The sequence below is a fragment of the Polyodon spathula genome, chromosome 13, assembly GCF_017654505.1.
Source record: "Polyodon spathula isolate WHYD16114869_AA chromosome 13, ASM1765450v1, whole genome shotgun sequence".
Taxonomy (NCBI): Eukaryota; Metazoa; Chordata; class Actinopteri; order Acipenseriformes; family Polyodontidae; genus Polyodon; species Polyodon spathula.
The window spans coordinates 5,159,916-5,187,431 of record NC_054546.1 but is presented as its reverse complement, the minus strand read 5'-3'; the positions used below and the strand labels follow the sequence as shown (position 1 = coordinate 5,187,431).

At 35.7% G+C, this 27,516-nt stretch overlaps 1 protein-coding gene across 1 annotated transcript; it reads left to right on the top strand.

Annotated features, from left to right (window-relative positions):
- Window positions 1-19,245: 19,245 nt before the first annotated feature.
- LOC121326160 (forkhead box protein I1c-like) lies at window positions 19,246-21,229 on the top strand. Its single transcript, XM_041269346.1, has 2 exons — window positions 19,246-20,007; window positions 20,670-21,229. The coding sequence occupies exons 1-2, from the start codon at window positions 19,413-19,415 to the stop codon at window positions 21,227-21,229; spliced, it is 1,155 nt and encodes a 384-aa protein (XP_041125280.1). The 5' UTR covers window positions 19,246-19,412.
- The last annotated feature ends 6,287 nt before the right edge of the window (window positions 21,230-27,516 follow it).

The window sequence follows — 27,516 nt, the reverse complement described above, 5'->3', positions numbered from 1 at the left end:
TGATTTACCATTAGTAATTTACTGAGATGTTTTCTTTTAAATAAAAAATATGCTGTGCTATGTTAAATCCCAGCCATTGCACAGCATCCAAACATAAACATGTTTTTTTTTTTTTTTTTTAATTCTTTGCTATTCATATATTCTTGTGCAATCCAATAACCAATTGACAAAATTGCTGATCTCAAATTGCATCAACCAGCAACCATATATTGGCTGGATATATAAAGTGGCTCTTTATTTTCTCAAGGTCATCTTTACATTGATAAGTTACATTAAGAAACATATGGGTGCAGCTCCACATTGGAAATTCTAATAAATGTTTCTGATGAGGTGCTTATAAGATTCCTTATCACTTGAACAAGCTCTGTCAGTTCCAGTTTTATGAAAGCCCTGTGATAATAGCACAGTATTTCACTACAGATTAGCTGGTCGAAATGTATTACATTTCATACTGGTAGTGCCATCGAGAAAGCAGCACGTACATCTGTATGTGTCAGAGAGAGATTTAAACCCTACTTGAGAGCTTACACTGCCATGTAGAAGATGCATGTAGATTCAACTTTAATCCCAATCAATAAGAGTGTAAGAGTTCTGCGGGATTTCCAAATAATCTTTAAAAAAACTAACCAAAAAGGAGAACCAATGGCATTAGATTGAAGTATTGGCATATCCCACTTTTTTTCACAGCAATAGTGGCTGCGGTTACTTTTTGGTACATTAGTTGGAAGGAAGTATTTCCTATTCTGGTTAACAATCATTATCTGCACCTTTCCTGTGGCACTGAACCTGAGTTCTTTAGAATTAGATTGATCACAGTGGCACATACTGTACACTTCTTAAATTTGATAAGCAGTTATCGGAGCTGAAGAGTAATTGCACAAACCTAGTACACCATCAATCACATTGCTCCTTGTTTTTGTCTTGCCTAGTTCAATAGTTGTTCACAAGGCTTATCACTGAAAAGCCACCGAAAGCTGAGTTTAACCCCCAATGAAAAACATGCTTTCATTAAACTTCTTCAGTCCGTTCCAGCAACTGAAATTGTCAACTTTTTTAACAATACCTTTTTTTTTTTCTTTAAATTATGCCACTTTAACCTAATCTGGATACAATCAACTTGACCTGCTTATGTAACGACCTTCATCAACTGCAGATGTTTCCTTGGCAATTAGCCTGTAAAGAATGTGTTGCTAGGTTACATTGTCAATGTGTTACACTAGTGTAGGTTGTAAAGACGTGGAGAACATGAATAGGCAAGTGGGTGATGGTAAAATGTCTTGAGATGAAATGCTTCAGAACCTCAATGGTTTACCTCCCAGTTTTAATCCCAAGGAAACAGAATATATCACCTCAGCCTATGATGTGGATGCTGTGACTTCTGTAATAACGACGGTTAAACTAGATAGACCTGATAAATGATACCTTCTGTGGCAGGGTATGAGCTGCCCTGTAATTTCTGCTTGATAGATGCTGAGCTGAGTATCTTTCTAATACAAAGAAGGAAATTTAAAAAATAAATAAATAAATAAATAAAACTTGATGTTGGCTAAAATTGACTTGAGACCAAATTTCTGAAGTTGAAAAGTAATTTACCTAAAGAACTGTAAATCACAATGACATGTTTGTGACACTTCAAGTAACTTTACTTGTAGTCAATGATCTTGGGCATGGACAGAAAGTATTGAGCAGATATTTCACAATGATGGAGGCCCACAGGTTCATTGTCCTTTGTGCTCCCAAGAGTTAGGAAGGAAAATTAACTGGTTATAGTTGCAGAATTAAAAAACACATATAATAACTTGGCAGTTATATCAATATACATTTTTTCCAGTCATCCTGTATTTACAAATATATCATTTGACAACAATATTTGAAAAGGTCAAGACAATTCAACAACAGCACATTTACCCCTTCACATTCAGCAGTACCTCCACACGTTTTGGTAGAGAACTTTGATATTTGGAGAAGAACCAGGTTAGAGTCAGTGTTGCAAATATCTCTATATGCACATTTAACCACAAAACCTGCACTGAATCTATTACCTAGTATTTGCTCATTGTTTCCAATGTCTTGTTTGATATTTTGCCTGGGCATTTGGCCAAATAAACCCAAGAGTTTACCTTAAGGTCCACCAGTAGCTTTTTTGGGGACATATTGACAGACAGAACTACACTCCAAATTGCAGTGAATATGCAATGCAAAATTTGTATCTGGTTCTTATATTCTGTGCAGCACTACAACCCAGTTCCCAAAATAGTCAGAAATTCAGTAGGAAATTAACTGCATCACTGCACCCCTTCTAGAAATGTTTTCTTTGACCTACCCCGGAGGGACTCAGGAGGTTTGCAGATATGCCAGGAAACTGGCAAAGGGACTGTACATTTTAAAAGTGATCATCGTTCTTTCAGTGCCTGTCAGTCATTTAAGATTCACGAGCCAACCTCCCCCCCCCACCGAGTGGCTCCTTTTAGAAAACATTTTGTCACTAGAATATGGAGTATTTAAATAGAACTGTAATTGTAAGTGCTCACATAAATAATGCACAAATTCTGCCTGAGGGTTGCAAAATAAAAAACTGAAATGGCAAATAAAATAGTCAAATGATAGCGTTCAATAAATAACTGAAAGGAGAAACGGTGTTTATGCTGTCAGACAGGTAGGAACGCTCTGCAATAGCTTGGAGCAGGAGAGAAACATTTGATTCGATCACGGAGGCAATCTGAGACACATTAATATATATACATATCTGCCATGTGGCCATAACATTTTAACACGCTCCTCATCGAAGTGGAACACGAGAAAACTAAATACAACTCAAGTTACAACTCAAGCCCTCATCTGCTGAAAGATGTTCTCCTTCATCAGTCTCTGGGAGCGCTTCGAGGACAATGCAGGCTTAACTTTTCTACAATGGGTTGCAGTGCATTTTCTCTTTATCCTTCTGTTTCACTATGATCAAGTGAAACAAAACTATATAGCATATCAGAAAATCATAACCTTTTCAGTAAAACATTGAGGTACTGCATTATTTACCAGTGAAAAGTTTTTTCCTTCCATTGGAAACTATATTTCCAGACCTCACATTTGTTTTTACTGGTATCTACAGTGCAGCTTTTAAGTGATCCTTTTATCTCGTATTTATTATAAATAAAAAGAAAACATGAATCTGGAGTCAAAACTATTGATGGCTGGTAACCCAAACAGAAAAGTAAATTGTTATTCAAAGGTCTTCAAAGGTAACATCTTTTAAACTTGTTATTAATACTCTGGAGTCAACCTTTCACTTTGCACTGCCTGCTTATAGTACATGTATGCTTCTGTTCCTCATTTATGTGTACTCTACTTTAAATATTATGTAAAGTTGACCTTTGTAACATTGTCCTCTTGATACACATGGGGAAGAGAATAATGCAACACTCTAGTCACTATAACACTAGATTATAAATAAAAGGATCACAGTCAAGTTTACAACATAGCTAATACATTACAGGACTCCACGTCTAATACAAAAGTAACTATTGTATCGAAAGAACAATATGCCAGAAATCTTAAAGTGTTGTAAAGACTGTTTGAGAGCTACCCTCATTATACTCCTCCAACACAGAGCAGAGAGAGGGGGCGACCAGCTAGGCTAATCCACTCATAGTGGGGGGACGAAGCTCAAAGATCATTTGATCAGCAACTACACGATGATTAGCAGATGACTGGAAATGGTAACAAAGCCGATAAAACTGTATTTTAAAATGGTATCATGGCTTTACGTCAAGCCCCTCACAAAAGACTAAAATATCTGGAAACTCAAGTAAACAGGCTTTTCACTCCTTGGAAGGGAAATCTCTTGTAAGCATTCAGCTTCATCAAGTAGCTTCCTGTGATATGTTTTGACAGCCTTTAACTCAACACAATGACTATAAAGTCTTTATTTTTGTTGCAAACATGGAAGCAGCTTGCAGGGTTAAATGCCATACAATACAGAGTGTGATGTAAATATTATTTTTCATGCATGGAAAGAAATCTGTTTAAATTGCCGCCCCGAAAGGAGTGCTAACTTATGCTTTATTAATATTATTACTGATCTCTTTTAATTGTGCTGAGTTCTGCATGTGTTTTTTTTTTTTCAAATAGGAAAACATTTCATAGACGCTATACATAGCCAGCTGCATTCTGATACCTCTACTGTAGGTCACATGATGTGATTTTCGATAGGCCATGGAGTAGTGTGGGTTTCTAAAATTAAAAAAAAAATAAAAAATAGTGAAAGAATGACACAATGGCAGTATGTGGACCAGCCAGTGTAATGATGAAAGACTCCAGTTCATTTAAACTAGCAAAGAAAAGAACAGTACCCTGAACCACAGTGAACCTCGGCATCACTATTTAAAACACTGCTGTTTAATTCATAAATAAATGAATGCATTTATCAAACTTTAAAGTATGTCAATATTGCATAAGGCAAAGCTGCTCAACGTGTAAATAGAATCTGCTCTGATGAACTGCTGCCACCAGCTGACAAGTGAAAGGTACTACTGGTACTGAGTGAACCACTGTACTGTACTCTAACTTACTGATTCCATTCATGTATTCCCTGTACTAATCAACAGTATTTCATATGCTGTGGCTCAACGGCCTTTGCCTGCTGCAGGCACCCATCTCTATCCAACAAGAGTTGCAAGACAGGCTTAAAAGTATTTTACCTCCAGGTTCAGTTGATTGGCAGTGTGATGTGAAGCTCGCCAAACACTCCAAGGCAAATTCTACAGTATTTGTTAATCTGGGTAGATGCTATAAGCAACCGCTGAGAGTGCAGTCTATACCTCATCCAGGGACTGCACAAGTTTAAAAAAATAATAATAATCAATGTGAATCAACAGGGCACTTGGTTTGTTGTTTCTTAGTCAGCAATCTCTTCAATATGTGTGGGAGAATTCTTCAATAATCTGCAGCATGAATTTCCCAGTGACAGCTGTGTGGAGATGTCAGCTTTGTCTTATAATTGGCCAGAAGCGTCGTGTGTAAAGTGAGCAGTCGACTCAGTTGTGCAACTTTAAATAAAATAAGTAAAAACTAGAGCCTCCAGCTCATTTGTTTCTAAATCTTTAGAGCAGAGTTTGCATTTCATGATATTTTTTATGAGTAGCAAAACCCACACTTGTCAAATGCTGAACATGCAGCCTTAGAATTGCAGTTCTAGGAAGTTTAGGGTAAAGTTCTCTAAGTAATGTTAACCTTTTAAAAACACAATATTTGTGACAGCTGTAAAAAGTATTTGTCAGCCTCAATTGAACATTCAGACTGTTAGCTTTTAAATATAATGGCAGCCATCCAAGATTTTTACTACTATAGATATTTTGCCAATGGGGCATCCAACTTGAAAATAAGTTTGTACTATTCCCTATATATTATTCTTGTTTAACTATTATAATCTATAGCAATAAACAGCCTAATGTGTCTTAATGCTTTTACAACAACTGTTACATATCTTTCCTACTTGCGGTTTTCCTGCAATGCAGAAATGAATCTACGGTATGCCGTCTTTGTTCCGACGCTGTCTCATGCACGCTTTGAGTTCTGGGTAAAAGCTGATTTGGCTCTGAACATTATTAGATAAAGAGTATTGAATCCAGTGATTATTTCCTACAGTGGTAATGGACTATGAACAACCACACAAATAAACTAAATCCCCAGTGTCTGAGGCACTATAGTTTTAACTTGAGCAAAAACTTTGAACAGTTTAGAAAAATGCTGTGCTGCGGTACATGTAAGAAGCAAGTTCATTTTTCGATTTCCCAGGCTCATAAAACACTATAATAGAACTGCCTCTAACAGGAGGCTATTTTGAGATGCAGGTAAATCCTGAATTGAAAAAAACAAACAACGTAGTGCATTACGAGATACAAGCCTATGCCTCAAGAAAAGATTAAACTATGTGTGATTAAAATTCAAAGCTTCAAAGTTATGCTTTGTGCTGTTGACTCTAAAGCAAAGGAGTATCCAGTGAAATAGATTGAGAACTAAAAGGGCATGCTACATTTTGCTAAAGGTAGCAGTTTCTTTGATTTCAATTCTGCTGTAGTGTTTTTGGTAGATGATGCTTTCTCAAGCTAAAATAGGCCAGATGTGCGATGGTAGGCTGGAGGAGTGAAATATTATATTAAAGGGTTTCCTTGCTTGCACCAGCAAGCTGCCTCAACCATGTTTACCAAATAATACAGCAAATATGTACAACTCCTTTTAAATTCCTAGGGGTGTGCTGCTGCTACTTCTGTCCACGCTGAATGTTTCCATTAAACTAATTCACAGCTTCAGAGGGGGCAGGCATTATAGTTGCACACCCCTAGTGATCCTTTCTAAAACCACCTGACTTCAGAAATTCTGAATTAAGGAGTGGTAGAAAAAGAGCATTTAGCTAATTAGTAGGCATGATAATTACAAAAGCTAAATAAATAAATAAATAAATAATTGTGACAGGGAGCGTGAGGATCTGAGCTGCAAATCTCCCTCCCGACCCAAGAGGGCACTAAGCAGAGGTACTTGCATGCCTGTTCAGAGATGGGCCGGCTTGGAGAGAGGGGCGGAAAAGGAAGTCAGCCATCTTGGTGCGGGGCGGAATGACCATATTAGGGGACAAGATCACTGTGATCAGCTGTGTTGCATTAGACAACTGGCAGGTGTGCTGAGTCGCGCTGATCATGGGGTGGAGTCCCCTGGTATATAAGGGCTGTCATGTGGTAAGTGCAAGGCTTGTTGAGGTAATACTGGAGCTAGGTTCCTGAGCTGTGTGTTTGTTTATTTGGTTATTTTTGTGCTACATGTTTGTGTTTATTCTCAGAGTGATCCCTGACGCCAAGGAGCTGCCGCACCACTGCTAGCACTTTTCACCTTGGACACCACACACCCCGGACAACAGAACTGGACACTTAAGCACCTGAGCACCTGCACTTTTCACCTTCCCAGAAGTGCACCCAAGGAGCTGAGAGGGACTCGCTCTGTTGGAACTTATGATTTATATTTTTGTTGCTTTGAACTGTGTGTTTTTTTGTTAATAAAGTTCACCCTACCATTGTGGTAGGGTATTTGCATTCACAAGTGACTCTGACGTCTGCTCCACACCCACACCTACTGCACCGCTACAATAATATAGAATGATTGAAAAGTCACAGGATAATAAAGCATGTAATATGATAATGTAGATGATATAAAAAGTAACCTTTTATGAGGTACACTTATATTGTCTGGCAGGTTAAGAAGAGGTTCCCTGCCTGAACCGATGGTATGCTTTATAGGATTCATGTTCAAGCAGGGAAATGATCAGCTCCAATCACTTGGCTACACTACCTACTTACTGGTTAGAACCGACAACTAGCAGCCAGATAAAATAAATGCAACTGAACTAAACCCATTTCTTTATTTATTTACACCACACACAGATTCTGTAAAGTGTTTTTTTCAGTACCAAGTCAGCTTGATGCTTTGATAATATCAACCCTTAAATATTTCATGTTATTGGCTGAAACAGGAGAATAGCGGTACATTATTAAGTGAAATGTAACATCTCTGCAGGCATCCAGCATTCATTACTGCACTATGAAAACAGCCCTGGGGCATTTCCAGATATTAATCCACACAAATGAGCAAACATTGCAACTTCCTCTGACACATGCCTAAGCTTGCTTTTAATTCCTGGAGCCTGTTTCCCAGCTGACCAATGAGCTCCACAAAGTTTTGACACCTTGCTGTTGACCAGAATAGGGCCAGCCTTTCATTCACAAAGTGTTGCTTTATCCATATGCTCTGCAAATACGATTGCAGATATGTGACTTAACACACAGCTTAAGTCATTACTCCACAAGGATCCACAAGAGTGTCTTCAAAAAGTAAGTTAAGATTTCTAGGTAGAGATCACATCCCTACACTTAATAATGCTACAGACCAAAACCCAATTGAGCATTATTTGATAAGTAATTAAGTTTCAGCATTGTACATTGTGTGATTGTTTAAGACTTAACTGTTCAGTTTCTCTCGCAGCCAAATGACTGTATTTTATTACCTTGTGTGCTTTCCACTTTTATAGATAGATAGATAGATAGATAGATAGTGGAAAGTGTCCGTACTAATGAAGAATGCTGTTTGCATTGTGTAACAGTCAGTGATCGTAAGGGAGGGGGGGGGGGGGGGGGGGGGGGGTTTGAAAGAAGCAGGATTCCACAGCACAAACAACAAATAAGATTGATTCTTGAGTGCTTACTTAAAAAAACAAACACTCAAGTGTAAATGCGCTGGTGTTGACGATGGATGACTTAAAATCAGTAAATAAGAGGCACCATATATGCTGTGTAATGGACTCTCAGTTTAAGTTCTCTAGTGCATTATCACACAATGCAAACTGACTTATTTAAATAAGAAATGAAGTAAAGATGCTCTTCACACATTTTTTTAAAGGATCTTTAATTTCTATAAACTAGACAGAACCTCAGCAAGAATCTTATCTCAGAAGCTGCACTGGCAATATAATACTGTCCATGGAGTAACATTTGTTGAGCTCTGGCCTAGATAGCAGAGGAGTCCCCACGGAGCCAGCAACACATTTCCTGATCTAAAGGTAGATTGAATTTCAACGGGGTAGGGCAGCAGAGAGAATTCAAATTTTAAAAAAGCCCCTTGGAAATCTTGCCAGTTAAAAACGTGATGATCACATAAGAGCCCTTTGCAGTCATCAATGCAGGCCTAGATGAACATTCTCTTCATTAATCTATACAATCCCAGCAAAGTCAAACTGCTCATTCCATTTTAATGGCTATTTTTTATAGAGCTATTCTCCATCTACGCTTATGTAGCACATGTTTAAAAATATCCCATTTGTGATTAATAATGGGAACCACAACAGCAATTCTTTATTTTTTCATCAGTAGTGGTCTTACCCCAAGTCCTTTTAAATTGGATATTTGTTATTCATTGTGTTTCACAATATAGCGCAATAAAAACAAAATATAATGTTTCAATGATATAACCTAATAATAGCATTGAGAAAAACTAATATGTTGTCAATGATGGTAATTTGAATGCCATAAGTTTTGCGTACATGCAAAATTTGTTTTGGTTTTTTTTTTCTTCAAGACTCTTGGTTTGTAAGCCTGCAATTTATTGTAATCCAGGGGGTGGCATAAGCCTCTCTGGATCTAGTTAAATATGACTTGCTTTACAAATAAAATTAGTCTGGCGTATACCACAATAATAAATAATGTCGCATTATGCACAATGATATTATTGAAAGAAGGGTTTAAACAAGGCCGTCGTTCATAGTTCATACAAGGCTCATAGTTCAATTAGAACAGGAATATAAACAATGTTTTGAATGTTATTGTTAAATGTTAGGTTCAAATATTATGAACATAACCCTGGCAATCCAGCTCATATGTGGTATTCCCGTTTATATTGTGCTGGTGTATTCCGTCAATACCTGTAAGGTTTAAATATGATCATTTTCTTCCTAGCACCAGACTATCCTGTCTAAAGATATATAAGAGACAGCTGGTGAAGGACATCCATTCGAATTACCATCTTTCTAGACACTCAGTAAAAACTGGGTTGTCGCTGACAGCCATTGGTCACTTGAATCACTTATTTTTGTGTAACTCTGGTTACAACCTGACACAAAATTTACCTTGCCTCATCAGTTTGTTGCTCTGAAATACCCAGCAAGCCACAGGTGTCCCTCTACAGAATAAAATATTATTTGACTTTGTGTAAGACTAAATGGACATCAGTTTATTTTTTAGTCTTACAGGCACCATTTATATCATTCAGTCCAACTCTAAATTGAAATTTAAATTACAGAAAAGCGCGACGTTTAACATATTTAACAAAGTAAATTTTGATGCATTAACATATATAAAACGCAGATGTGGAGGTGTTTCACAAATGTGCGTTGTCCTGAATCTAAACTTCTTGCTAGGCACATGAAAATGGCTGTACCTGAAGCTGCACCCTATACAGTACATTGTGTTGATGCTGTTATTCATATGAGTGGCCACTTGGCAAATGTTTTCAAATATAAAAATAATTAAAAAACAAAAAACAAAACATAAAATAACTGAGAACACAATTGTATACCCAGGAGTTGGCTATCCACACACACATAAACATAGAGAGAGAGAGACACACAGACAGACACACACACACAGCAGCAGCAGCAGTTCCTGAGAAATTAATAAGGTTTAGACTTTATTGAAATGTTTCTTATAGACACTTCAGATTTATGCATAGTGTGCAAACTGAATTGTGTATTTTAACCTCCTGTATGTGCATAACTTTCTCCTACTCTAGTTCTCTGAAGATAGATTGCTACTAAATAAGAAAGAGTAATGGTGCACACAATGCTTTTTCCATTCTTTTGAAAATGATTAACACCTCATATAAGTAAGCAGAGTAAATCTGAGTAATAACCACATTAAACAATGGGCCACTTACAATCCATCATTTCCTTGATGATCAAATAGCTGATCAAATGTACCGGTTAATTACATTTTTAACTGTTGTAATTTAACACATTCAATCTCCAGATTTACACTTAATTTATGATGAAATCCTCTTTATTGAAAACATAAATTGAATTTATTTGACTATTTAACAAGTTTTCTGTAGCAAGTCTGTTAATATGATTTATTTTAATCAACGTTAATCTCATGTCCCATCCTTAAAGAGCAAGAAGCTTCATATTTTATTTTTCTAGTTTAATACAAACATTTATAATAATGTTTGCAGTCATTCTGCGTGGTTTTATATTGAAATTTCTCAAGTACTGAAACATGCATAGCGGAGAACACAACAACAACAATAAACAGTTTCCATAAAATGGTGTTCTATAAGTCTTTAAAGAAAACAATTTCTAGCCAAAACATTTGTGTGACAGGATAACCAAAGTAAGGAGACTCAGAGACGGAAAGTGCAGCAAATAAAATACTTTTAATAAAATAATAATCAACACACAAAACAAAAGAGCAAAACAGTCTAAACAATAACTAATAAACAACTTGCAACACCACTCCCACTCCCACTCCCACTCCCACTCCCACTCAGGTCCTCATACTCTCACAAACACTCACCAACTAACACTCCCAACCATTCCCTTTTATACAGGTGCTGCAGCTAATTGGACATTCCTCACACAAACTCATTAACTCAGATCCACACGGCAGACTCACATCCACTCTAAACACCACAAAACACAAAGACAGGCTGCACCCTGTCACAATTTGTCATTGAATTTTAGTTTAATTTAGAGTTAATATCAGAAAGACAGCTGATCTCACCTGTGTTACTTTTGGCAACAAGAACTGAAGAACATTGTAAGACAATATTTAAATAACTGCATATCACAACTACTAAAGATGATTATAGACTTTACAAAAAACATGAGAGAGTAAAACAATACTGTATACTGTGTTTGACTGATACTGTTTGGAATGGAAATTAATGGAAACCTTGTTATCATCTAACTGTAGACTTGTATGTTAAAACATAAACTGAAATATTTAATATATCATTGTTGTTTAAATAAAATAATATAAATAAAATCTGATATAAAGGTTGTGTAAACATTACATAGACAATAAATCTGGACAGATTTTTCAATGTAAACTGACTCTGCCCTAATGCTAAAGAATTTATAATATTAAAGATACATACAATAAGTAGTACCATTTTACTCTTAAGATATTTGTATGTGTATTTTAAGCAGTATTGCTCTCCATATACCTGTCTATTACCTTTTATCTTCAGCTGACTGAAAGCTGGATTGAAATCACACTTTCAGCCTATTGAGATTTATTGTACCGTAATAAAGGGGGAAAAGATTTGAAAACACTGCTATAGTCTCTTTAGATGAAAATTTCTTTAAATAGCCATTCTAATTAAAATAGTGAGGTTTATCACCTGTTAATACAACATTCTGTAACTACAATACAATAGAAACATTTGCTCTAAACTAGTAAACAGTTTCATAGCCTCATATAACAATAAAAATATTACAAGGTCTATGTTTTATTAGTTTTGCCTCAAAATGTGTGATGTGTTTCAAATACACTTGAATACTCAGGAAGCATTGCAAAAAATAAAATAGATATAAGCACTGATTACACTATGTAACGCAATTTTTGTTCCTGGGTAGTAAGTGTTATTTCCTAATTGCTTATGCCTCAAAAGTATAGAAAATGGCTATTATGAGTAGTTTTTTGAGATTTACGATTATACTGTAAATACAGTATAATCATAAATCTCGAAAAACTACTCACTTCTAAATCTTTTGTAGTCGTTTTTGTATTTCTTTAGTATAAATACATGTTAATTTGGATTCATATGTTGTTTTTTTCTGACTTTATGTGAACGAAAAGACACACATTTGCCCGTTTTCTCATTGGAAATAGTGATATTTTGAAATATCACTGTCCTGGTCACAAAAGCAAAGTTTGTGGGGAATAATAGCCATTTTCTATACTTTTGAGGCATAAGCAATTAAGAAATAACACTTACTACCCAGGAACAAAAAAAAAGAAACAAATTGTTACACGGTGTTATATAAAATACCCCCTAAACTTTTCATTAAATTATTTTCTGCAATAGAGTATGTATATTTATAACTTGTGCCATAAGGTTTAGTTGATCACATGGTGTTATTTCAACATTCGAAGCTAAAAATCAAGTCCAAAATAAAGTATATTATGAATCCCTTCATCATGAGTAGGATCTATAATGCATGAGAGGTGGGTTTGAATTATGTTACATATGGTGCCACATAGAGAAGAAAGACATGTGGAAAATACATTTGGTGTAGGAGGTTTAATTAACTGGTATCTGAAGGCTGTATTATGGAATTCAAATGCATGCAAAACAGCGACTTTTCATTCATTGTTAATTAATGATGTAACCAAGGCTCATTACTTTTTTGCAGGGCTGTTTCATTGGCATTCAGGCTATACAGATAAGATTCTGATTAATTCTGTGGTGTAAAAGTATGTCCTAAACATATATCAGCCTCCAGGTAACTAACTTTGTTAAAGAAATTTCACGTCTGTCTTAACATAACCCCAAACTGTACGTGATTAATAGTTAAAGGGGCAGGGTCTCGGAGCAAAAAATGTAAACGTTTAAGTGAAGAAGAAAAAAGAGACAACTAAACCGTCAAGTTACCAGGTAACATAAACATGGAACGGCCGAGAGATTCGAGCTATGTAAAGTGTTCATCTTAGTCTTCCATCAATTATTGTGACATGAAGTAGATAGAGTTACATTCCGTCTGAGGCATTACCTGCCCTGAGTTGGCTGCTTCCCATTGTGAGGAACGTCCTCCATGGCGCATGTTGGTCTCCCACTGGTTTGCTAAAGTGCTTGTTACGTTGTTTCACCAGCTCCCCGGAGGCAGTGTGTTGTCAATCCGTTTGCCCTACAGCAGCACCAGGGAAGTCATCCAGCTACGCCCAACCAAATGCTCCCTAGACAGATTCTTTTTTTTCTATTAATTTCCTTCTTACATGACACTCAAGTGTCACAGAACCTGCTGAATGTCTATCACAGGTGCTAGCCTACCCCCCCCCCCCTACTTCTTACCTTACCTTTTTATTTTTTAAATATGTGACAGTGGAAAAACTCCCCTTAGATCTCAACCCTTTTAACCCTCAGGACATCTACAGTGCAGCCTAGGTCGTCAAAGTTTTAAGAAGTAAAATCAGTACTGCACTTTATGCTTAAATATCAGATTACCACTTTTGCCTTACAACCTGTAAACACTTACATGTGTTTGAATAATTGAAGTGTCTTATTTGAACATTACTGTTTGTCATTTCTCTGTGTTGAGAACAGTGTAATTTTAAAATGCCTTTAGGGGAAATGTCTATATTTATTGCTGGCTTGATGCAGTTTGTAATGCAAGACACTGCTGGTCTTTGCTGAAGCTAATCCTAACTATAATTTATGCAGTGCAGTAGCTGCTTTGTCATAATAGCCATTCAAAAGTTGCTATAAAGAATAAATAAAATAATTTAAAAAAATAATTAACTAAAGGGAATTTTGTTGTAGAAAAAGGGTTTCACACACATGATCTAGTTTTTATAGAACATTTCTGCTTCGGTAAATAGCAAAGTTTTAACAACAGTGCATACAAGCTGCATATTTCAATAATTATGCATGGAAATATGAAGCAAAAATAAAATAAAAATTATGTGACAGCTGTAAATCATAAGATTTAAAAAAAAAGATAATTATACTGTTCTTCTAAAAAGAACACACATGCCAAAAAAAGGCAAATTTGCATTTCACTGGCAATTACTTTAAAATATATATTTTTTTAATTCAACTCATTTTAAATTAAAATTATTTAATACTCAAAAACACTGTAAATATTCTAACCATGACTGATGGTGCTGTTTACTTTCAAAAACAGAATAATTACAATTTAACAGAAAGACTGCGGTAATGGTGTGAATATTCCCAGAAACTCATTTGTATTGTGTACCTAAAGCCTGTTTGTAATTTGACTTTTTAACAGCATACAATATTTGTTTGTCCACTTGATGAAAACAATATTTCTGAATGCAATTTCACTCTCTAAAGATGTGTTGATTGTCACTGGATTGCAGTCTGTGAACTCAAGGATGCTCTGAAGCCACACAATTAAACCAAGGTCATGGACATTGGATCAGGAATTTTCAGGTGATTTGTCACAGCGAAATAAATGCATATCATTGTCCTCTTAATTGTCTCATTTAAAAGCTTCTAGGTTAAAAAAGAGGCTGCATATTAACTCATACCCTAAAACTGATGGGCTTTGAAATGCCCTAACATAACAATTGTCCTACAAAGACTTAGCTGGCCTTAAGTCTTCTGAGCATTACAGGTAGATGCACTTCTGTAACTCCTATAGATCAGAAGAGTGTACCAAGGTGCAGTTCCCTCAGGATGTCTGTTACTGGTAAATTGTGACACACTATGTTTGAATGACCAGTTTTAATCAAGACAAAGATCAATCCACTGGTCAAGCCACTGAAGAATCACAGGGGAAGACAATTTCCCAGCAATTATATATAAAATCAAAGACAGAAGCCAACTGGGACTACTAAGAGCAAGCTTTAACATCCAAGTAAGGTTTAACACAAACATGGTATGAAATTATAATTAGTTTACATGAAATGCACTGTTTTCAAGCTCTGTTTCATCTTTGGTGTACCTAAGTTTATCATCTGTAATTATTTTACTATACTTTATTAATGGCCAAGATCACCAAATAATGTTTTTAACCCTTCCAATCGCAGCAAGCAATTCATACGCAGAGTCATGTGCAGCCTGTGCTTCACTAAGTAAGATTCTGTTCATTTCAACAGGCACTCTTCCTCATCAGCACGTTCAATTTAACCACTTTGCAAGAAATTATTCAGGGTACTGTATAACCTGGTATGCAGTAGCCCTACTGCTTAAAGACTAAGGCAGTAAATTACAAATATTTAGCTACTTGCTTGATGGGTTCAATCTTGCGTGCCAAATTATGGCTTATGATCATATTAAGTTCTTAGATGGGAAAGTTATTTCATGCTTTTTCTTGTTGCATGGCTTGGTAACTGTATCGCAGCACATTACAAGCGTTAGATATGATTACAGATATTTGTTTTTGTAATATGCTAAAATATTTATAGAGTGAACGCTCTATGAGCCACAGACTCATTTTAACACTGGCACTAATAGGCATTGAATGAAGAAACGTTTAGTTAATGGAGAGCAAATAAAAATATATATCAAAACAAACAAGCTTCTATTTAAAACAGCTTTTAAAAATAAAGACATCCATGTGACCTTAACACCTTGTTTTTGCTTTAACTGTTCATCACAAAGGAATTTAGAGTCTCAGTTATGAATGAAACAAACCACAAATAGTTCAAAACATCTTAACTGTTTTTTGGGGTTTTTTTTACCCTGCATGTAACCCTTTTATAGAAAACATCCTGGATATAAAACCCACTACAATCACAGGGGAGGAACTAGTGGGATATCTTCATTTTTCAGTTTGAAAACACAATGTTAAATACATGCCTAGGACAATGATATGATTAAGGGACAGTTAATTATTTAGAAATACCTAAAAATGCCTTGATATCAATATTCTGTTTGTCCTCCTCTTATTCATGACTTTCTCAAGTTCTTTTTGGAGGGAGTCTGGTATAGGATGGTTCTTTCTGTAGTAGACAATCCTTTGGATTGTATGGTAATAACTAGAAGACAGAGGAATGCACTGTACAGTACATTGACACTAACTGTGGTGAAAGTCTAACTTAATAGTATGTTTCTACATTAAGAAGTCTTCAGGTACATGTTGTACTATTATTACCTTTACACAATTTCTACATTTCTCTAAAGACACACAGCAATTAAGCTGTTATTCTCCTGTGATTATTCTGTTAAATTACGTTTTGGATTAGCAAAGATCATGCAGTGTTACAGTTACAAATTAGTACAAACAGATCAGATCTCTTTGGACAAAAGGAATTTGTTAAACACAGCAAAGTCTTTTACCCTCTATGTCCCTATGACCCTATCCCCTCTAAAATAGTTGCTGATTTGTATTCCACCATATACATAGTAGTATGGTTTCAGACGACTCCGTTATCCTTTCATTATTGTATTACTCACTTGCAATATTTGTGTTTTAGCTATATATTTGCACTTACTGTAGATGGCCAAAACAGAGTGGATCCCTTTACCACTGGAAGGCAGTATGCACTTTAAAGAAAATGAGCCGCATTTGAAAACATTGCAAATAGTTTAGCTATGGTAAAACTGCAAAATGAACTGTGGTAAATGTTTATATGTTACACACTTCACTGGAACATAGATAACATTTGATAAACTGACAGAACCATGTTTCTTTACAGATTTCTGTCTGTTGACCCCACTGTGACAGTGCCTGAATGAATTACAAGCAGGCATACTGGTACAACAGCTCCCAAAAACAAGCACTGATGGGCCAAAAGGCCTTCCTTGTTTGTAACGCTTTCTGTATGACTCAAGTCCTGCCTGATGAGCCCTGTATAGATCCCTGTATGGATGGCTCTCTTTGTATCAGATAAGCCATCTAAACCTTTGTATGTTATGGATAGCTGGGTAATGTCCTGTGTAGTACTTTGATTCCAACTGTGGGCTTGTGTTATATAAGAATACTGTATTTTTGTAAGCACAGAAACACCAAAAATAGTAGCATGAAATATCCGCTAGATGGCGGCAAATGCAGCTATTTATCAACAGCAAGGTGATTATAAAGGCATTTGGGCTCTTGCTGCTATTGTGGAAAAACCATTCAGCTAACTGATACCTATCAGGTGGCTACCTAAAGTAATGGGATACCAGAACTACCAACAAGGGTCATAGAGGATGCAATACCCAATTCCTACAGGGGTCTTTGCTTTAAATGCTTAACATTTCCAGCATTTATGAAGGAAGGTTTACAACATGGAGATGAAGTTTGAGATTTCCTCAGCAACAGTAGCTTTACATTTTTAATTTTCTTTTTTTTTTTTAATAATTGTAAATGCCATGCAATAACTTCTGTTGCATCCATACAGTGCAAATGTGCTGAAACGTGTACTTCAAAAGCAGTCTGGGAAGATACAGTACAGAATGTAATTGCAATGGATTGATTGGGATTCAGCAGCAGGCAGAGTTGTAATGCTTTTTCTTTTATGAGGTTGTTTAAAGCCTGAGGGATATAACCACCATACCCTCGGTTGTCAGCTCCTCATACTACTGCTGATAAAACAGTTTCTTTTTACCATGCGGCCTCAAAACTAGCAATGTCAGAAGTGTCCTCACTTTGTTCTCTTTTCTACAACAACTGCAAAAAAAATAAATACAAATAAAATAAAAAATAACACCATTAGCTGAAAAAAAAAATTCAGCCGCAGGGAACTAGCTAGGGAACTTTTTTTTTTTTTTTTTTTGCAAATGTTTACATCACTGTAAAATACTTTGTAAAAGTGCTTTGTTTATACGATTCGCAGGTGGAATACTGTGAAATCAAATCTTTTTTTTTTAACGCACTTTATTTGACCACAAGATGGCAGTAGACGACGATCTCTAAAGGTGGATATGTAGCTCCACAATGTATAAAAGCTATTACAAATGCAAGATACAACTTGTAATAAAGTACTAAATATTCTGTATCTAAATCGTGGTAAAAGTGAATTTTGGGAAATATTATATTAAATTAAATTACTGCTGTTCAATTGTCGTGCCACGGTAAATGCTTTGTGAATTGCGCCCAAAAAGTATATGCCCTTGTATTCTTTAATTGCTTTTATAATGTAAACTTTGCCTAATCGTTAATTATTTTAACCAGCTTAGACTTAATTGTTTTCTGTAGGTAAAGAAAAAAAAATGCAGGTAGCCAGACCGGATACTTCCATATGTTGTTATTAGTATTATTAATAACGCAGAAATTAGATTGCTAACAAACACAAATCTACCATCTTAAATATACATAATAGTAGAAAAAGACGTAAGCTATATACACACTTAGGATATGTGTTACATATTATTTATGTATAAAGCAGGAAACAAATTAGCTTAAAAGAAAGTCATTTTCTATATAAGCAAATGCTGTTTGTTGTATTTGAAGCCATGTAGCGTTTTGTATTTAAACAATGTGGGAAGGTGCGCAACACAGTTATCTCTCGTTAAGTTACCAAGCTGAGAAGTTTACATTAGAAACAGGAAAAGCTATTCAGAATAACCCTGATAACTACAAAAGGAGAGTTTGATTCGGAGAACTGAAATTAGGTCTTGTCGCTGGATGTAAAGACATGTAATTACAAAACAACAACAAAAAATCAAATACAAACTGTATATGATTATGAATAATTATTGCGAATGTATTTTATTTTTCTCAAAATGGTACATCGTTCAGGCAAAACCAATTGTGAAAACTGCCGTTATTGACTGGTATTTAAAACGACAAATAAATGTTCTTCTCTAATTATATGACCAACTAAAAATAGTATGAACACATCTTAGTATATGTGAATACTAGCAGGTCTGTTTTAACTGGTGTTAACATTTTTTTTTTTCTAAGCCACCAAATCAGGCAGTGTTAGTTTAAGGATTTTCAATAGGCTTAATTACGTTTACTTATAGACGGAGCGATTTAAGTGAGACAACAGAAAAGGGGTGTTGCACACTGAAGCATTTAAACTGAGCTACCTGTCCCACGGTTTGAGACGGACTGGAGGCAATTCACTGAGTCGTTATTTAAATGCCCTACTCCAAAGCTTGGGGTCTCAGTCTTCAGAAGGAGCGAGACAGAAACAGAAGGATAGAGTCTCAAACCTGATGTTGAGAGACGTTGTCCCCTATTTAATCGTCACTGATAAGTGCGGATTATGAACGCCTTTGGACAGCAGCCATCCAACCCACAATCTTCCCCTCTCCAGCATCACAACGCACAAGAACTCCTGGAGATGGCTGTTTACTGCGACAACTTCAGCATGTACCAGCAAAACCTACATCACCATCCCCAGAGACCATCGACGCATCAATCCGGTTACGGGCTGGGCGATTATACCTCGCCAACGACCAACCCCTACCTCTGGCTCAACGGCCCTGGCATTAATCCGTCTCCCTACTTGCCTGGTGCGAACGGGGCTTCCTATATGGCCTCAAGTTATGGAGCAAATCAGAGGCAGTTTCTAGCGCCGCCGACCGGGTTTGGAGGTGCGGATTTTGGCTGGCTGTCCCTCTCCAGCCAGCAAGAACTTTTTAAGATGGTCAGACCACCATATTCCTACTCGGCTCTCATTGCGATGGCGATCCAGACAGCCCAAGATAAGAAATTAACCCTCAGCCAGATCTACCAATATGTGGCTGATAACTTTCCATTCTACAAGAAGAGCAAAGCCGGTTGGCAAAACTCTATAAGGCACAATCTTTCTCTGAACGACTGCTTTAAGAAAGTAGCAAGAGATGAGGACGACCCTGGTAAGTACAAGAAACCATGTTTATTGATGGATTTATTTATTTATTGGTTTTAATTTGAAGTAAAACATTATCAGGGTATTGCCCAAGTGAACCTAACAAATAATGTTACCAATTTAAAAATCATGAACGTATGATGACTTAAAAAAAAAAAAAAAAAAAAAAAAAAAAAAATTGTTGCGTTTCCACCCAGTTTCACTCGTGTGCTAATTAATCTAAGTGTTGAATCTGTATATTACAATATTGCATTATAATCTGCAGTAAGGTATATTGCAATAGTGCATGATATTCTGCAGTAATGTACATTGCAATAGTGCATGATATTCTGCAGTAATGTATATTGCAATAGTGTATGATATTCTGCAGTAATGTATATTGCAATAGTGCATGATATTCTGCAGTAATGTATATTGCAATAGTGCATGATATTCTGCAGTAATGTACATTGCAATAGTGCATGATATTCTGCAGTAATGTATATTGCAATAGTGTATGATATTCTGCAGTAATGTATATTGCAATAGTGCATGATATTCTGCAGTAATGTATATTGCAATAGTGCATGATATTCTGCAGTAATGTAAAAGTACAACCCACTATTGCGCTGACTTGATTTTGAGGTGATGTCAACAGCATGCTCTAATGGATATTTCACTGTTTAATAGGTAAAGGAAACTACTGGACCCTCGATCCCAACTGCGAAAAGATGTTTGACAATGGGAATTTCAGAAGGAAGAGGAAGAGGAGAGCAGATGCCAACGGATCCAGCTCCAATGTCTTGTCCGATAAACCCGAAGACAGCGGCAGTGCACTTAAAACATCGGATACAGCCAGCCTCCTGGGTTCAGCCTCTGCTGAGCTGCAACACTCTCCGGGGTCAGGGAGCGAACCTAAATCTTCCCCGTCGCCGGCAATCGAACCCAGCCCTTGTTTCAACAATTTTGTCTCCAGCATGACTTCAATGATTGCTGTGAATAACGGAATCAACAGCAGACAAATGTCTGGGCGGGTTTTAGTCGACTCGACTCAAAGTAACGAGAATCTGTCAGTACTCGGTTCATACTCACCAACTCACAGCACGCTACTTAACGTTGATGCCAGCCATCAAAGCCACAACCGAATGAACTACTACCCACCGAGCCAAAGCAGTGGCACTAATGGCCCGCTAACGAACCACTTTACTGTCAACAATTTCATTTACAGTCGCGAAGGAACTGAAGTTTAACATATATATAGATATATATATATATTAATATATATCTATATATATATATTATATATATATTATATAGAACAATATGGGCAATACATAAAATGAATACAAGGTGCATTACTAAAAACAAAGTTATTCTGTATAGTTTGCATTCTGAAGACAGTGCCTTAACAATAACACTTAACATATGTAGGCCTATATGTAGAGACTAATATTAGTCGTGACAAAAATCACAAAACTGTATGTAAATAAACAAAACCGTGAGCACCTGGTTCCTACGCACATTACGCTTCAAATTAAGAAGACCACGTGACTTATAAAATAAACCAGTGGCGCATCATTGGCTATAGTAAAGCCTATTAATGTTTCAATGGGACATAACGTTGTGCCTTTAGATATTGCACTGGTATACAACTGTCCTAAACTTGGGGTTTGCCGTAAAATGTTAAAATTAGAAGACTAGTCATCTATTAAACAATGTAGAGATGATTTACAGTGCCTTAGAATTTGCTTCTATTATACATGTATGTATCTGAATGTGTATTTAAATATACTGAACGCATTACGTGTTTATTATTAACTGAAAATCAAAAAATTATATACTATATATTATTATATATATATATATTATATATATATATATATATATATATATATATATATATATATATATATATATATATCAAATACACACACACACACACTGGAAGTGTTACCGAACTCAACTGAGAATATAAATATTTGTCATAATAATAATAATAATAATAATAATAATAATAATAATAATAATAATAATAATAATAATAACTTTTTTAGATATAGCGCCATTCACAACGAAGTGTCCCATGACGCTGGACAATCAAACAATCAAAATGTTCAAAATAAAAATTAACTTAGAAACATTGTAGATAAAAGCAGCATTTTCCAAATCCACTGATAAACAGTGTACGCATAAAAACAAGATACAAAATCTCAATTCATATTTCAAAACGTAGGAAGCCTAAGAAGAGAAGACAGTCGAAAAGAGGTCCGTTTTAAACTGGGAAACTGAACTAGAATTTCGAATCCAGCCGGGGACAAAGTTTCATAAGCAAGGGGCAATGCAACTAAACCAAGAGTAATACGCTTAGGTGAAATGCATTTAAGAAGTCCAGAATTTGAAGCCCTGTAAGGAACAAATATTAGCAGCTTCGACTGAATGGAAACGAACATAAACAAGACGGTCACAATTTAATTCTGTCCGGTTATGCTTTCCTTGGATAATGAAGCATGAAGCCCATAAACGCAATGCTTAATATTAGGGTTTAAAAATCAGCTGATATTCTAAATTAATAATATGGGTAAAAATGGGTTGTTAAAATCAGTAAATATGGACGAACGTGCTTTATTTGTTTATTTTGCACCGAACTGCAGTACTGTATGCTGGGCTCAATCAGAAAGCTTTAATTCGTGAGTTCCTGCCTACCCGTGCAATACTGTAGAACAGTTTTTTTTGTTTTTTGTTTTTATTAACAAAACAGCATTTACACAAATGAATGCTTTCTTTAAAGGAGACGTTGTTCTTCCCATGATAACACTTGCATTAAATATTTATTGAACTACATAAAAAGTGTCGCCAGATCATCTTCCTGATTTATCTACAGGATGCTCTGTAAAGTGTGCTTTCTGGTAAATATTGTTATAAGCTGTTAAAACGATATATAGCATCAACTAAAATAAAATATTTCAATATATCAGAGAATGCCATGTCACCTATAACAAATGACCAAGTACATATATAGTTGAAAAATAAAAAAAGCTTGCTCTTTCCAATAAGCAAACAAAGGGTCGTCCTTGTACAAGTGCATGGAAATGACAATAATTTAGAATTTCAAGTTTAATGGAGCGTTTTAATTCATCTGCACCCCCCACTGAGAGTCTATTTAATTACACAACCTTTAAAATGTTACAGAATTTTTTAACTTTAGAATTCCCAATAGGCTGGACGCTGTTTATTTTGTTCTTTACATCATTAGTTTGTGTTGCAGTATTGAACTGTTGTTAAATTAAATACTTTTGCTTTTTGTATGGCGTTATAGGTGATTAGCAAAATAACTTTGGCTCTAGTAATTCGCGTGGCTGTTCCCGGCTGCGGACAAACAGAAGGTGAGACTGACACATTTTCCGCTTGTCACTTTGTGTCAAGCCGATTTCAACAAGTCATCAGAGCTTTACTTCCACAAAGGTCAAAAGGTCAAGTTTTAGTTTGAACTTTTTTTTCCCCAAAAAATATAATTCTTCATATTCACTCCTTGACAAGGGAATGTATTTATGTCATAATCCGATAAGGGTGTAGAAAACAATTTGAAAGTTAAAGTACAGCTCAGTTAAAATAATAATAATAATAATAATAATAATAATAATAATAATAATAATAATAATAATAATAATAGTAATCCCAAAACAACATTTCGAGATTGCTGTAGCTATTGCTGCTATATTAATGTATAGTTTATATATGAAAGACTGTACAGTTATATCACAGTGAAGCGTAAAATAAATAACATATACGATTTATGTTTTCTATATGATACAGTTTTCCAGTGTTATGTAAAGAAAGATGCACTGGAGTAGTATTTTGAGACAGCAAACAGTTTACTGAAATCAAAGCAAGTAAACAAAGAGAAACACCTCCTAATTGGTTTATAATTGAATGCACTCTCGCATTCCGCAGTCTGGAGTAAAGTAAATCTGACGTGCCAGTGGCTGCGGTCCAACGGATTCTGGCGACGAGAGATCCCCTCCTGAGCGAGAATAAAAACACTCAGAACTCAGATCTGGGAAACAAATTAAACCACTCGTACCACTTTTTCTTCTACTTCTTGTGGACCGCAGGGTTCTTAATCAAACAAAAAAAGAAAGCGTTTTTTTTTTTTGTAAAACAGAAGAGTTTTCACACAAATGTCTACAAGTTCTAATGTTAATATTACAGGCTACCGATGTTTCACTGTTTCATTGCACAACGAAAACAAAATGTTTCTAAATTAAAAGTAAATAGTATGCATCCGATTTTAAACACATTGATTCGTGAGCGTTTAATGGATAGTCTCAATTAAAACAAGCATTCACACTGTTTAATTCTTAAAACATTTGGCTTTACAATGTGAGTGTTAGCCAGGGCAACGATAATTCTGCCGAACTCTTAGAAGCACTGACATATTTAACGAAATACAGTTTGCAACTGTTGTTAACATGTGCAAAAATATAGGATACTGACTTTAACTTCTGTTAACTAATATTATTTTGTTGGGGCATGATTCTTTCTTTAGGATTTACCTACACATATGATAGAATATGTATAGTTAACTACGAACTAAGTTAAACTATATTTGGGGAACTTCTTGCAAAACTGACATTGTCAAGTTATAAAACATAATGTATATACCGTAATTCAAGATATGATAACTATTCCTATGTTGTATGGGAATGCATATTGTATTCCTGCATCAGATTTTTAAACGACCAAACAAACATAATACATAATATAGAAGCACTGCTGGGTTAAGAGACTCAATTGTCCATTAAATTATTTCTAATTCGATTATAAATAATATAAATATTAAGAAGCAAAATTACACCCATTAATACAATACATTACAGGTTATCGATTCGTGTTTGCGGGACCATTTACACAATAAGTACATGCAATTTTCTTTTTAAATGTTTTATTATGTGGTTTTCTTTTAATTGTCACACTGCTAAGACGGTTTTTAATAGCATTGCTTTACAGAATAATGCACTAAAATAATACAAGTTCTAGCGTCCTGCTTTGGGTTTTAATAATGCATCCCTAGATTGTGTTCAGCATCCTGTAAAGCCAAGGCTCCTGCAGATTGTATTGGTTGATTATACACAAACATGTTGCCAACCAACCCTATGTAAATTACAGTTATGTATAGCGTTTGTAATGTCTGTATCTTTCCTTTATTATAGTTTGCTCTTTTTTGACATACAGTAATTGATCAGACCTAGTTTCGTTTTGATTTCGTCTGCACCAGCCTCAAGGCAAGCATTTACCTGAGCTCCTGAATAAATCAGCTTGGCTTGCTTGACATAACCCTGGTCCCTTCCACTGAACCTTTCTAAGTGTGACAAGCCTCAAGGGCAGGGCTGGGCCTGTGCTCCCCAGAAAGGGGATGCGCTCCACTGCAAGTGTTCAGCAGTAAGACTTTAATGAGAGGTTTCAGTCTCACAGCTCAGGCACAAAGTGAGGGGATTCTTAATTAGAAGGTCCACTTTTGAATACATGAGAATTCTTTTTCTTTTTTTTTTTAAATCACATTTCTCACAGCAGAAAAGGGAAATATTTTCACACTATTCTTTATCTTGTGTTGGATCCTGGAGGCAAATATAGCTTACAGGTCATTATTTGTTTATCTACACAGCAGGGGGAAGTATAACACTTCCTTAAATTGTATATTTGGAAAGTGGAGACCACTGCACAATAATAATCTAGAATTAACTCCTATTTTTTGAAAGGAGAAAAACACACTACAAAAAAGGTATCTAAATCAGTCTCAAGTTCTTTGTTTTTCAGGTTTGTACAATACGGTCCCAATTAAAAAAACACATTATATACAAGAGTCATTTTATCTATCTAACACAGCATTTAATGTTCAAACGTCTGTCCACAGGGCACATATATACATACATTTTGTTAAATCTAAACTGAGAGCTTACACTTTAATGCCTTAAGGCTAACAATCTTGGGAGACACAGCACTCACATGATGAATTGAGTTGTATAAAGTTGCACTCAGCGAGGGGTGAAGTATTATTATTTCCATTAGCCATTTCTGATGACATAAAGATTACCAAAGTTAAAACATGGGAAAACCAGCAAAACAAATGTACTCCTTTACACATACAATGGGAACTAAAACATAACTTGATATCTTATAAAAAGAGACTGAAAACTAAGAAGACCTAAAGTACACATGTAAATACCAAACAGTCCTCGTGAAGTCCCTACTAATGTATTGTGGACAGTAGCTAGATCTTACGTAACATAACATATCCCATTTAACATACATTTCAAAAGTATCTGGAAAATGATATTTATAAACCCGGGGAAGGAGCAGCTTGATTGTTTGACCTGTTGAGAATGGGATAGCAAACCAAGTGATAAACAAAATATAGCATCTCCCTTGCCCTGAAATGTCACATATGTTTGTACCATGGCAGCCAACAAGAATTACCTTACAGATAATTATCTTCCATTACAACCCAATCTCAAGATGAAGTAAAATATTTAAAGACTACAATATGATGACAGCTAAGGGCAGCTTGTGGTTGATAAGATTCTTCATTTCACAGCACTGTAAAAAAGATGACGAGTATACATGATATCTGAGTCTAATGTCTTTCTATAGGCATGACCTGTATCAGTTACATCATCTTACACACTGTGCTCATAAAATGAGTAATCTATGGGGCAATAATGGCATGAGCTGCCCTTCTCTGGGAACCAGCAACCTGCAGAGTGTTCTCTCAGATACTGTAGATGAGCCCTGATAAAATGGATGGTTTATACCAGAAAAGAGCTGGATACTTGACAAGTCTAGTGTGTTACAACCATCAGAACTGCCTGGTGTTGAATCACAATTAGTACAACACAGAAACGGCTGGTAGTTTTCTCTTCATTCTCAATTATTATAAAAAAATTCAAAATGATGATAAATACATACAGATACAATAGCTGGTACACATCACACAATTATTCATATCCATATGGTCAAAGTGTAGCTACCAGAGAAAGTAGAATGTTGCAGTTAAATATTTTTGAATTTCGGGAACCTAAAACTAATTAAAAAAAATATATATATATATTTTTTTTACTTGAAAGCATAAGAGAAAAGTCCAAGATGTCTTGACTTGTTGAAAAAATTCCCATATTTATTAGGCATCAGAGCAGTGTAACATGTCCCAGTGCAATTATTATTTGTTCATGCAACAGATGTCTTTATCCAAGGTGATTGACAGAGACTAGGCTGTGTGAACTATGCATCAGCTGCAGAGTCACTTACAACAACGTCTCACCCGAAAAACGGAACACAAGGAGGTTAAGTGACTTACTCAGGGTCACACAATGAGTCAATGGCTGAGCTGGGATTTGAACCGGAGACCTCCTGGTTACAAGCCCTTTTTTTAACTACTGGACCACACAAAATTACTTTGTTTTTACATTATTAACATTAGTTGGGCCATCCCTTCAGCCAGGCTTTTCATCATAACATCCAGTGTTGTACTTTTATACAGCAC